Source organism: Podospora anserina, chromosome 7 (assembly GCF_000226545.1).
Source record: "Podospora anserina S mat+ genomic DNA chromosome 7, supercontig 1".
Lineage (NCBI taxonomy): Eukaryota > Fungi > Ascomycota > Sordariomycetes > Sordariales > Podosporaceae > Podospora > Podospora anserina.
In genome coordinates this window covers 2,854,661-2,868,131 of record NW_001914854.1, presented here as the reverse complement: position 1 = coordinate 2,868,131, position 13,471 = coordinate 2,854,661, and the positions used below count along the sequence as shown (strand labels likewise).

General features: G+C 53.1%; 5 protein-coding genes across 5 annotated transcripts; 1 reads left to right on the top strand and 4 right to left on the bottom strand.

Annotated features, from left to right (window-relative positions):
- Positions 1-613: 613 nt before the first annotated feature.
- On the bottom strand, positions 614-1,860 carry PODANS_7_10050 (uncharacterized protein; the record flags this gene model as incomplete). Its single annotated transcript, XM_001908336.1, has 3 exons — positions 614-1,277; positions 1,346-1,479; positions 1,714-1,860. 3 exons carry the CDS (start codon positions 1,858-1,860, stop codon positions 614-616), a joined length of 945 nt encoding a protein of 314 aa, XP_001908371.1.
- Positions 1,861-3,662: 1,802 nt separating this feature from the next.
- On the bottom strand, positions 3,663-5,161 carry PODANS_7_10000 (uncharacterized protein; the record flags this gene model as incomplete). Its single annotated transcript, XM_001908335.1, has 3 exons — positions 3,663-4,029; positions 4,180-4,664; positions 4,724-5,161. 3 exons carry the CDS (start codon positions 5,159-5,161, stop codon positions 3,663-3,665), a joined length of 1,290 nt encoding a protein of 429 aa, XP_001908370.1.
- Positions 5,162-7,806: 2,645 nt separating this feature from the next.
- PODANS_7_10030 (uncharacterized protein) lies at positions 7,807-9,004 on the bottom strand (the record flags this gene model as incomplete). Its single annotated transcript, XM_001908334.1, has 2 exons — positions 7,807-8,888; positions 8,968-9,004. 2 exons carry the CDS (start codon positions 9,002-9,004, stop codon positions 7,807-7,809), a joined length of 1,119 nt encoding a protein of 372 aa, XP_001908369.1.
- A 988-nt stretch (positions 9,005-9,992) lies between these two features.
- On the top strand, positions 9,993-11,321 carry PODANS_7_10020 (uncharacterized protein; the record flags this gene model as incomplete). Its single annotated transcript, XM_001908333.1, has 1 exon — positions 9,993-11,321. The coding sequence occupies one exon, from the start codon at positions 9,993-9,995 to the stop codon at positions 11,319-11,321; it is 1,329 nt and encodes a 442-aa protein (XP_001908368.1).
- Positions 11,322-11,764: 443 nt separating this feature from the next.
- PODANS_7_10010 (uncharacterized protein) lies at positions 11,765-12,628 on the bottom strand (the record flags this gene model as incomplete). Its single annotated transcript, XM_001908332.1, has 1 exon — positions 11,765-12,628. The coding sequence occupies one exon, from the start codon at positions 12,626-12,628 to the stop codon at positions 11,765-11,767; it is 864 nt and encodes a 287-aa protein (XP_001908367.1).
- Between the last annotated feature and the right edge of the window lie 843 nt (positions 12,629-13,471).

Here is a 13,471-nt window from a genome sequence, read left to right as displayed (position 1 = left end):
CCCAAATCTCAAAAATCATTTTCTTCATAACCGTATTTTTCCCTCCGAAAGCTCTATGACGGACGATTAGGAAGGTAATGTACAAAAAAAAGCCAACCACACGAGAAAAAAAACCAAATGCTCAGCGGCAAAGCTCGAGTAATTTCACTGTTTGTATAAACGGCTCTCTCTCTCTCTCTCTCTCTCTCTCTTTTCCTCTTGTTCAACCCCTCACCACCTCACCACCTCACAACCACTCTACTCTCCAACCATTTACTGCTTGAAGTAGTAGTTCTCATCCAGGATGCGGCCACGGATGAAATCGGGCTCGGAGCCTCTGACGTAAATGTCCTCGTACAGGATCTTGGGGGTGGCCTCAGGGACGGCCATGGCCTCGGCGGCGGCCACCTCCTCGTTGACGAAGCTGCGCGCCTCCTTGTCGATGTTCTTGAGCTCGTCCTCCTGAGCAACGCCCCAGTCAAGAATGTGCTGCTTGAGGCCGGCGATGGGATCGTTGGTGGACCGCATACGCTGAATTTCCTCACGGGTGCGGTAGGTGGTGCCGGGGTCCGACATACTATGACCACCGTAGCGGTAGGTCACGTACTCGAGAACCAACGGACCATTGTCCTCCTCAGTCCACTGCTTGCCGTACTGGACGGCCGCCTTGACCGCAAGGACGTCCATGCCGTTGACCTTGAGACCGGGGATGTACTGGCCGCGCTTGTAGTAGTCGGTCAGGGCGGAGGAGCGGGCAGCGGAGGTACCCATACCGTACTTGTTGTCTGAGAGCCACAATGTTAGCAATGACCCCTATGTTCGTAGCAGTGTCTGGAAACTCACTCTCGCACCCGAAAAGGGCGGGCAACTTCCAAAGCTTGGCCATGTTGAAAGCCTCAAACACCTGACCCTGGTTGGAAGCACCATCACCATACAGGATAACAGTAGCCTTCTTGCCACCGGTATACTTCTGGGCAAAAGCCAACCCGGCACCGACAGGCACCTGAGCGCCGACAATGCCGTTGCCGCCATAAAAGCCCTTGGCGAACATGTGCATAGAACCGCCCTTGCCGTACGCAATACCCTCACGGCGACCAAGAAGCTCGCCAATGATGGAGCGCACAGTGCCGCCTCTCATATAGGCGAAACCGTGGCATCTGTAAGAGGTGATGACATCGTCCGACTTGTTGATCGCATGCTCGATACCGACGGCGACGGCCTCCTGACCGGTGGAGAGGTGGCAGAAACCCCGAATCTTCTTCTCCTTGTATAGTCTGTCGGCAGCCATCTCCATTTGTCTATGATCCGGTATCGTTGCGTCAGCACAAAGATCACGGACCTCCGAAAACCCATGTGCCTTTCATACCTGACGACAACCATATCCTTATACATCTGCTTCAACTGCTTCTTGGTGACCTCAAGCTGGTAAGGTGGGGGGTCGAGCTCGTACGTCTCGAAGCTCTCGTCGGAAAGGGTGACATGGAAGGGCTCATCTTCGGACTGTTGTCGTGATAATAACAACAATATCAGTGACAGACAAACAAAAAAGTGACGCAAAACCTCAACAATAAAAAAAAGAGCGACTTGACAACGTTCGCAAATAAAAGAGATATATCGCAAACATTCTCCCAATGCAAACGATAATGTCCCCTCGATATCCAAGCATCCCGGTGGGTCCGGAAAGCACAGTTCCTACTCATGACACAAGCTGCTACACCTCCACACTGAACATACCTGGGGGACGGAGCTCTTATCAACCTGCGCCGAAGCGGCATTGGTGGTGACGGTCCTCCGGGCAAGCGAAGCCGTGACAGGGCTGGCGCGGGCAGCAGCAACGCGGATGGGCAGCGCCCTTGTTAACCGGGTGGCTCGCGAGAACATTTTGTGTGATGGGGGGAAGGGTTGGTTGCGCAATGAAAAAAAAGGGAAAAAGAAGGTGAAGGGAAAAAAAAAAAAAAGAGGACGGAGAGGGATGGTCAGGTCCAAGCGAGAAGGGACCGCGATGTCGGGAGCTGGATAGGGTGGGAGAGGTAGGTGTGGCAGCTTCTCAGCAACAGCAGGGCCCAGCAACAGCACAGCAGCACTGCAAAAAAGGAATGGGTCCCCCAAGTTTTTGGCGTTGGGGGGCGGTGATGCTTGTTGAGAATCTACGCGCTAGCCTTGTTTAAGCGAAGCCAGACATGGTTGGGGGTTTCTCTCTTTGCTGCAAAAAGTCCCCACCTGCCAGCATTTCCAACAGTGACAGCACCACACAAGAGGGGCCGCAAGCACGGATACAACCGAACCTCAAGAGTGGGACTTTTCCAGAGCTGTTTTTGCCCATTCTCGGCCCTTTTTATTTTATGGAATAAAAAAAATCGCTCTTTCTTAGTCAATTGCTACGGTATTATCAACCTTCATGGAAGAAAAGTCCCTCTCGGAGCCCACGGGGGGAAGTCCCGTAAGCATTTTAGTTTTGGTGTCACCAAATCTCAGATCTAGAAACACATCTCGTCCGTGCTATGTCCGCTGACTTCATCTTCCATGACAGGGACTTGGAAACTCCACCACTGAACGGAGTAGGTTCGGAGTTAAGGCCTGGCAGCTTTTCAATTTCAAGATATCAAGGACAAAAGACGAGAATATATCTTTTACTCTCTCTCTCTTTCTCGTCTATACACGGGTTGATAAAAGTCTTACTCCGTACTTGGACACAAAACACCGCCGCACCGCATCGCTCTCCGGCCCATCCGACCCGACCGACCGATCTGATAAGACTCCGATACACCCCCCCCGACGCCCAATGCAAATGATATCAGCAACGGAATCCACTCACTCAGCTCACCCCACACTCATCCCTCTCAAACCTCCTCCACTTTACACCACCACCACCGTCATCTCTCATTCATGTTTGATAACAAAACCACTGCTCTCATATTTATTCGGCTGTCTTCTATACAGAGTTGACAGCACCGTCCAAAAAAGAAAGCCTGAAGATGAGAGAGAAATAAGTGTGTAACAAAAAAACAACGCCATAACAATGCGCTATCACATATTTCCTCCCTCCAGTTTCCTAATAACCAACATACAACAAACATAACAAAAAACTCCATCCAGTCGATACCCTTCGTTTCCATACAACCAACCACCTCCCCCCCCCCCAATTCGATACAGAACGATCATGTTGCCGTTGAGACCCAAAAGATAAATAAACCAACAAGAATGGGGGTATGCGCAAAAATAATAACCAGCCAAAAAAGAAAATAAGCAAATCAGCGGATGACGCCAACAATGATAACCCCCCTTTCTCACTTCACATCATAAGTGTATGTGTGTATGTACCATAGCGTTGAGAATCATCTCGTATTCATGGATCCCGGAAAAACATGCCACCGCTCTGTTGAAGTGGCGCGGTGGACGGTCCTGCGTCGGGCATATCGACGTCAAGCATTCCATTGCCGCTACTACTGCTTCCAGCACCCCGGTAGTCCAGAGCAAAGGCGCTGAGTGGTCTGCTGCCGTCTGGTGCTGGGGCGTCGAGGGTTCTCTTTAATGGGATAACAGGGCGGTCGTTGAGCATTTCTTCTGGTGGCGAGAAGTTCCAAACCTGTACACATGTCAATATTCCGCTGCGTGCTCAGGACGAAAAAAAAAAAAAAAAAGGGAGTTAGCATTGGACTTTTAACGAGATGTCAGATGGAAACCTACCCTGTTTGCGCATTCCAGATCCTGACACTAGTGTCAAGACTGCCAGTCGCCACCCGGTAGCCATCAAAGGCGATTGCATAGATTTGGCTGTAATGCCCCGAAAGCGTGTGAAGGCAGCGACCTTCGGAAATACTCCACACCTTGGCGGTGGTATCATAACTGCCAGACACCACGATGTCACCCTTGATCTCCAAACACCGGACGCTGGCCTGGTGGCCGACAAGCAGCTTGATCAGTGTGCCGTTTCTGATATCCCAAACCCGAAGGGTCGTGTCTCTGGATCCGGAAATGGCCGTGTTGGCATCTGACATCTTAAGACAGCGGACCGTGGAGGTGTGACCCCTAAGCGTATGCAGGCAGTTTCTGTGATCCAAAAGTCAGCCCAGAACCGAATGACCACCAAACCTATGATGAAACTTACCCAGTCGTCAGGTCCCAAACCCGAACCTCTCTGTCACAGCCACCACTGACCAGGATATCATCCCAGGGCACCATAGCCCAGACACCCATCACATGGCCCTGCAGGGTGCGAAGCGCGTTTCTTCGGTATCAAACACGTGGATCCTGGCATTATCAAGAGCCACAATGATGTACTTGGAGGTCAAATGCAGACTCGTGACCACGCCGCCATCCTGGGTGAGATTCTTGGAGATGTTCCGCCCGCCCGTCCTCCAAGCCACATCAACCAGATATCTCTGCTTAAAGTGTGACTTGTACGACGTGAGCCTCGGCCGCGCGCCGGTGCTGCTTCCAAACGACGCGGGTAGCGAGTTGGACGTGAGCGCGCCGGAACAGTCCCCGGTGGCCGCACCGTCGTCTCGCTGAGCATGACCGTAGAGTTCTGCCCGCATAGCCTGGACTTCCGACATCCTACGCTGATAATCGTGCTTTACGCATAGATTCTTCCACGTCATGTCATCACTCAGCAAATCCCGCCATCTTCGGGACACTTGCGATGCGCGCACAAGCACCTTGGGATCGTCGATGAACGAGAGGATCTAAGCGGCACACGGTCAGTTACATGCAAAGGCGCAAAGCCGGGGAGCGCGAGACCAACTCTAAGACACAGTTCATCTGGGAGAGTAGTGAATGGATCCTTCTTCAGCAGCGGGCTGACAAACTGGTGCACAAAGCTCAGCTGTTGACTGGTGCAGAGGTTCAGCAGATCAGACAGCAGCCGCCCCCTCTGAGCACTGTTGCACTTGACAAAGTACTGGCGAATTGTAGCAAGGTAGGCCTCCTCGGTTTCGTCGGCGCTCTTCCAATCCGGCCTCGAGTTGGATGGTCCTGGGGATGCCGCCGGCGTGGGTGGAGGTGGTGGAGAGCCGGTAACCTGATCGAAGTCTGCCGCGGGCGTGCTCATACTCGGTGTTGGTGGCCCTCTGGGACGCGGTTGCGCCAGGCTCTTGATGCCATGATGTGTATTCAGCGACAACTCCTCGTTAAAGACGGCCCCTCTCCTCTCGGAGAAACTCATTGGTGGATTGTAGGACATTTCGTATGTGTAGGCACACTACCAGTTGAAGAGGTAGGTGGTGTTGAGGCGGCCTGGCGGGTCAGGCTGGGGACTCGAGAGAAAGACGACAGCGATGTCAGGGACCAAGTAATGATTTTTTTTTCTCTTCCACCACACCCTCACGAAATCCAGGTACACAAAAAAAAAGAGTGAGCGGCGTAAGAACACTTGGGCAGTTTCGAGTACGGCAGCGGTATGTTCGAGTCGCGGGTGCCGGGAAGCGCTAGCCGCTAAAGGTGTGATTCTCGGGATATCCCGACTCAAGTCGCCGCGGTGACGGGAGGAGCTCGGAGGTTCGAACGGGGGGGGAAGTGTCAAGAGAAAGAAAAATGAAGTCGTCGAGGCCGAAGAGGATTGGAGGTTCCTGGCCAGGGGGGAAGGTCGCCAGTTGGTGGTTGGTAGTGGTGGTGGTGGTTGGTGGTCAGCGTTGGCCGGCAATTCAATCTGAAAGTTGGCAGGAGGAGACGGCAGAGCCGAAACCGAAACAGGGAATTGTTAAGGGCGACGGGAGGCGCGCGCGCGCGCAAGTTCGAACGGGTCTGGCTGGGGCTGCCCGAGCTGAGGCGTTTGGAAAGAAGGGATGGATGACGGAACAAAGAATGGCTACGAGACACACACAACCATAACTAGCTACACATCAAAACCAAAGGGTGAGTGAGGTGAAGGTGAGGGTGAGGGTGAGGGTGAGGGTGAGGGTGAGGGTGAGGGTGCGAGTGAGGGCTGAGAAGGGGAGGTGAAGCAGAAGAAATACGAGGCGGGAAGGGGGCGTCCCTTTTCCTTTCCTTTTGCTCTGTTCTGTTCGAGACTGGGACTTGTAACTTGGTACCCGCCCTCTCTCTCTCTCTCTGTGTGTGTGTGTGTGTCAGCGGTTGGGCCCCACCCAAGCCTAAACCTGCACGCCCAGCGCCCCTCCGCGACTCCAGCCAGGGAGTTACGCCACCTGCAGACCACTGCGATCAAGACCCCTTCGAATGGAGCCAGCGACGATGTGTTATCGAGCAATACTACCGTTTGGCCCATCTGGCTGGACAGGTATATGTTGCCATGGCCGTTGCTGGCAGTTGGGCATTTGACATTTTTCACTCTTGGATCTCTACTCAAGTCTGTGATCAAAACACGGCATCGCATCAGCATCAGCGAGCGACACACCAAACCCGCAGCAGCCTTAGCGGTGGTCCCCCTCCAGCCCCCTCCCGTGAGACTCTCAACGGGACTTTCTCTCCTCTCGAATCCACCATCTCAACTCACAACCTAACAATAACATGGAGCAACACCCCCTTTCTCTTTTGACTTTGCCCCCCCTTCGGGCCGGAGTGACCTTCGCACAGAACTCGTCCAAGAAGCAAATCCGGCGTTTGCATTTTACTAGGGCACCCCCGACCTCCTACCTCATCTCCATGCCCGTCATGCATACACCGATCTCACACATTCATCTATCTGTCTACAACAAGAATAGCAGCGGCATCCCCCGAACTAACAACCACCTAGCTGGAAATATCACTGGGTATACAAACTCACGCCTCTTCGCCACTCATTGCATGAAAAGCGCCACGGTAACAACACGGCGTAAACGGACTGACCCTAGGTCCTGTCTGCTTAAACCACAGGTCCCTGGCTAGGTAGATTGCATCACAGCCCACATGGAAATTAACCTACCTATACACAACAGGTATTATTTCTAGGATTTACATCATGCCCTGCAGCAAAAAGGCAGTCCATATATTATCAACTGCAGTCAGCTCCCAAATCCGAACCCTGGTGTCACTGAAACTGAACTGTGTAAGTCAAAACCCGGATGTCTGCCAAAGATTCTTGATTCTTGAATATCCCATCCATCCATCCATCCATCTTTTGACACCCACCCCAACGATTCATCGTAGCATCCAACGCTCCCCTCCTGTCATAACAAAATGATCGTCTAAACCTGCCGCTCATCTTTCATCTCTCAAAAACCCAAAACACCCGGACATGCCCAAAAAAAACCTGACAACTTCTCTCCCCTCCCCCAAAATATGAAACGTCCCACCACCAGGAGCAGGCCAACAGTCCCAGCCCCAGGCCCGCCCATCCGCCCCGCACACACGCACAAGCATATCCACATCACCCACCTCACCACCAACTTTGTTAGTGTAGTAGCTTCGAAGAGCAACATTTTCAGCCACCCATCTCAGAATCCTGTATGGATTTCCCCCTGACCCTGCGGACCTACAGGCCCTTCCTCCATGGATGTGGCCGGTTTATTTCGGGCCCGTAATCAAGGTACGGAAGGTAAGGGCGACTTTGTACAACCTGACTCGAGACCTGCTTTCCGAACCGATGTGTGAAGTCCAAATCTTACACACACGTTAGGTCTCCAGAGCGAGGAAGCATGCATTCCCATATACCAGTGATAAAGCCAGGAAAAGAAACCTGATATGATCAAGCATGGTAGTGGTAGTCGTACATTTAGACACTTACCTAGTAAAAACAACGCCTTTCGTTCAACCCCACTGCTACGCTGATAATCATACACACCCATCACCCCCCTTTTTATCCCACAAAAACAATAAACATCGCTATCCAAGCCCGCCCTTGTCCCAATAACGCCATCAGAAAAAAAAACCCACACATCAGCTCCCCTCCCCCTAATGATGATGATGATGCCCAAACCTCGTCGCCAAAGGCAGCAACATCCCCACCACCGTCCCCAAAGTATCCCTCAACCCCAACCCCCCCCCCCCCGTATTCCCCCTATTCCCAACCTCTGAATAACCCCCCCCACCTCCCTGCCCAGCATGATCATGCCCCCCGACTCCAAAAGAATTCTCCTCCTGCATAGCATGCATAGCCACATACAAAAACGTCCCCCCGCTGAACAAGAGCAGCATCCCCGTCCACAACATCCTCTCCTCCTCCTCCCCCTCCAAATGCTCCCCCCCCAACATGCCCACCATGAAATACGTCACCAGCGCCCCCACCGGCGCCGCCAGGCTGAACACCATGAGATGCACCCTCGCCGCTCGTTTGCTCAACCCTTGCTTAAGCAGCGTAGACGTGAGCCCAAACGCCGCGGGGGCCTTGTGGACCAGAATGGCGAAGAAGATGATCAGGCCGACGTTCATGTTTGATGTTGTCGCTGACGCCCCCATCGCAACCCCGTCTGCTGCCGCGTGGATCACCAGTCCTATTGTCGTTGCTAGTGATCGTGATTGTTTCGGGGAGGGTGTCAAACTTCCAAGGAAGGACTCGTCTTCGAGGTCGGAATCGGGTTGGTGAGTGGAGAGGTTGTCGAGGGATACGTGGCGGGATTGGGGGGGAGGGGTGAAGCGGTCTGTTAGATGGCGGGGGAGGCGGTCGATGAGGAACATGAGGGCGAAGCCGAGGATGAGGGAGAGGCCGATGTGGAAGGCTGGGAGCTCGTCGTCTTCGGTCTGAGGGGGATCATCGCGACGGTGACGGTGCGGGGCATTATCGTCGTGGTGATGGTCGGAGGAGGCGGAGGCGATGGCTTCTATGCCCTCGGGGACAATGACTATAAGGCATGATCCAACTAAAAGACCCGCGCCGAGGGAGGCGACGAAGCGGAGTTGGGATTGGGTGAGGCTGATGGATAAGGGGAGTGCGCCGGCGAGGAAGGAGCTGTAACAAACGCGAAGAGGGGGGGGGTCAATTAGATGGTGGCTTGAGGAAGAAGGTTGTGATGAACATACGCCACGGCCATGACCACCTATGGAAATGAGAAACAGTGAGTTAGCCCGTTGTCTTACAAATCGCCGCGGGGAAGGGTGGCTGGCGCATCATCAAACTTACCGAGGTCACGACGAGGAAGATTAAGCCACTCATGATGGGGCACCAGGCAGGTAGATATTTGAAATTGAATAGGTATATCTATTATTTGACGGGGGGAGCAGGAGGAGAGAGGGAAAGACCCCTTTGTCGATTCATGAGGGTCAAGACGGGCCCAACCACCAAATTTGCGACGGCCGCACAGAAAAAGATAACGGTGGTGTCGTCGCAAGCGCAAAAAGGTTGGTGATCAATGGCGGACGATCTGGCCGCAAGATGCGCAAGACGGCCCCGCCAGCCCGTTACGCTTGGCTGGATTGGGTTAGGGTTGTACAGATTGAGGTGAGAACCCCTGGTGGGAGCCTCGATTGGGAAGGGCTGGTTATTGCAGAATGCGAGGAAACTGCGAGGAACTGCGAGGAGGAGAGGATGGGTTGGCTCGGTTGGACAGTGTGAATGAGGGGTGTTGTGGTATCGGGTGGCCAGTGAACACATGGACTTCGTACAGTCTCTTGTTATTCACCTAGTTGTGAACGTTGTGAATGTTGCCAGTTGGAGCTCAAGTGGCAGCAAGGATGTCAAAGGTGGCCCGAGCTTTCAATTAAACCGTCGCAGTGGAACGCGTCGTACAATTAGAGCGCGTCGCGAACCACTTTCTCGTCGACGACTTGAAGCTTTTGTTGTCGCATTCAAGCCGCACAACCTCACCAGCCGCAGAACTTTATTTTGCTTACCAGCCGCATACCAGCCGCATACATCCTATAGCAACCGCCAGCCGCATCACCACCATGGCCGACGACGACGGCGCCTGTAAGCTACTCCAGCTTTCTTCACTCCACGCAAACCAATTTACTAACCAGCTTTCCTTACCTACCTAGGGACGGCCTCCGCCAACGAGGCTTTCGTGATCTCTCTCGTTGCCCCAGGCTCCAATGGCAAAGAGTCCAAATTCCACCCCAGATTCACATACCCCATCTTTGGCGAAGAGGAGGAAATCTTTGGCTACCAAGACCTCCAAATCAACCTCCGCTACAATGCGACGGACATGCGCCCCAACCTCCAGATCAAGTTCAGCAAGCAGTTCCCCGCCATAGGCGACGCCGAACCCCTCGACATCAAGGAAGTCCTCTCCGAGTTCCTCCCCGAGGTTGCCTTCCAACCCCTGAAAGATTGGAAATCCGAACTTGCCAAACCCCGCGACGACTGGACACCCCCCGGCGAGCTACTCACCAGCTTCACCAACAAGGCCGGCCGCTTTGAAGTCTGGAAAGGCACCCTCTCCGACCCGGCCGTCAAGCAGCTCGTCAAGCGCATCCAGATCCTCGTCCCCCTCTTCATCGAGGGCGGCACCGCCATCAACGTCGACGACAAAGACGCCGGCCACTGGACCGTCTTCTTCCTCTACCAAAAGAAAACCGACCCCTCCAACAAGAAACCAACCTACATCTTCGCCGGCTACTCCACCGTCTACCGCTTCTTCTTCCTCCACCTCCCCCCAACCCCACCAACCACCCCCCTTTCTGACAACACCTCCTCCCCCTCCCCAATCAACGACCCCATCGTAATCAAGGAAGACTTCCCCCTCGGCACCCCCACAGTCGACATCACCACCCTCCCCTGCCGCTCCCGCATCTCCCAGTTCCTCATCCTCCCCCCCTTCCAGCACCTCTCCCTCGGCTCCCGCCTCTACCACACGGTCTACCAAACCTACCTCTCCCACCCCCCCACAAAGGAAATCACCGTCGAGGACCCAAACGAGGCCTTTGACGACATGCGCTACATCAACGACCTCCGCTGTTTGCGTTCCCTCCCCTCCTTCCAAGCCCTCCAGATCAACACCTCCACCCCGATCCCCAAAACAGGGCCCGTACCCAAAAACATCATCGACGAGGCCGCCGCCGAAAAGGTACGCAAAGAGGCAAAGATTACAAAGAGGCAGTTTTATCGCGTCCTGGAAATGCAGCTCATGTCCCGGCTGGGAGAGTCTGTCCGTCCGGGCATCGGCCTGGACGAGAGCAAAAAAGTTGCCACTGCGACGGAGAGGAAGGAGTACGCGCTCTGGAAGTTGATGCTCAAGAAGAGGCTGTACGTGCACAATAGGGACGCGCTTGGACAGCTCCAACTAGAGGAGAGGGTGGAGAAGCTGGGGGAGGTGGTGAAGGGGGTTGAGTTTGATTATGCGAGGTTGCTTGTCAAGATGGAGGATCAGGAGCAGAAGCTGAGGGAGGAGGGCGAGGGGGTGGTGGTGGTGATGAATGGGAAGGGGAAGAGGAAGTCGACGACGGAGGGGGTTGATAATGACGATAATGGGGGGAGTGTGAGGAAGAAGGCTAGGGTTGAGGAGGAGGAGGAGGAGGAGGAGGAGGAGGAGTAGTAGTAGTAGTAGTAGTAGTAAATTTGGTAGCAAGCAAAGCTTGGTAACAGGCCAGGATCATGCGGATTATTTCTCTGGTTTTTTTTTTTGTACGTTTACTTTTGTGTGTAAATTTTACAGCGGCGTTTCTGGTTTGGTGTTGGGAGGCAGGCAGGCAGGTAGTCGCTATAAAACAGCACCCCGTGTCAATAATTAAGTTACAGTTGTTTTCCCAGACGCTTCTTCAAAGAGGCCTGTACCTACCTCCAAGTCCCACAAGATATATATATATACACAAGCACTATAGGTATGGTATCACACCTAATCAACAGCCGTCCAATCCTGCTTTTCCTCCCCATCAAAATAAAAATAAACGCCCCAAACACCCGCTGTTTCCCCAAGTTATTATTTCCCCCTTCCCAAAACGCCATACGTACCATAACAAATCTCCACCAGTAAAACACTCAAGAGTGATGATCTCCATTGGTCCTCTCCCCCCAATGCCCACACCCACCCCCCATCGCCTCCTCCCACTCCTCCCACTCCTCATCACACATCCTCTCATCATCCTCCCCCAGCTCGCTCGTCTCCTCCCACAACTTCCTCAACTCGGCCTCATTCTCCGGACTAACCGCCCAAATCCCCTCCCTCTGCCTCTTATGCCGCTCCCTATCCTCCTCAATCCTCTGCTCAACCTGCTTCCTATCCAACTTCATCTTCCCTTTCCCACCACCACCACCACCACCACCAGTAGAAACCCTAGTCTGCGGCGTAGGCACCCCCCCACCCCCACCCACATCACCATCCCCAACAGCAGTAGTAGGCGACGACATGAGCGCCAGATCCTGCTGCGCGGCAGAATACCTCTCCCTCAACACCTCCTCAATCTGACTCAGCAGCTCCCCATCAAGAAACGACTTTGCCGCCAACGCCTGCAGGACCTTCCTCGCAACTTTGACGTTTGCGATCCCGGTCCCATCTTCGGGAGCGACAGCGTCAACGACGCGGATGATGTCCCGCTGCATGAGAACAACGTATTCAGGGTGGGATTCCTTCTGGGCAAGGTCGAGGAAGTGTTCGATAAAGTACATAATGTTGGCGCGGGTGTTCATGTTGTTCTGTCCTTTTGTCAGTAATGATGTGGGGATGTAAGGGGCGGAGGGTAAAGGGACCTTTTCAAGCTGCTCCAAAATGCAAGAATGCAAATCCTCCCCCATCTCATGGTGTTTAAGCGCGAACTGGGCCGCCTTTTGGGCAGACATAACCGAGGCGTTGAGTTGCCTCAGCTGGTTTGTGAAACGCATTCGCACTTCGAAGGGATCGGCCATTTTTTTGGTGGAGTGATGGTGGTGATGATGATGATGATAATGATGGTTTGTGCCGGTTGGGTTGTTGTTGTTGATGTAGTTGGAAAGGTTTTTTATTTTTTGGCTATTGTTTTTGGACCATTTTGTATTGTTGGGGGTGTTATTAACTTTTGGACCATGACCAGCGGCGGCGCGTTCTGGTTGTGGGTTTTGTGGTTGCTGTCTTGGCACAGTTGTATTTGAAGATGATGGTGGTTGTTGAGCTGCTGGACCTTGATGGGCAATTGGAGGCTTGTGAGAGTCGTCCATTACCTAGTGATGGCTCGTGCACCACCGCCCTGGGGATACGGGTAATCTAGGCGCTTTTTGGGTAGGCGGTGAGGGTTGTGGCGGGGGATAGTGGGGTGAGTTTTTGGCCACTTGGACCCTGGGAAATGATTTTGGAATTTTGAGAAAAAGATGTTGGTGACACAAGAAGAGGGTGTGGAAGATGAGTTGTGATGGGTTTGGTGATGAGAGTTCGGTGTGATAAATGGTAGAAACAGAAAAAAAAAAAAAAAAATTTGGTCAGCTGTCGCCCGTGATTTATTATAGTGTGTGTGTTCATGTTGCTCTTTCCTTTTCTTCTGTCTGTTGTATTATCAAAATTGCCCCTCTCCGTCACAACAGTGTCCACAAAAGTTGAGTGAGTCTTCAAACGCAGCAACTTACACGCACCTTCTTCTTTCACATCTCACTCCGAACTTTGGCACAAGTTTTCTGTGAGAACATCTCAACTCACATAACCTATCGGTCAATCTCACATTTATACTACACATCTAAACCCAACTACACAACACAATGAGCGCTTCTCAAACCACCAGT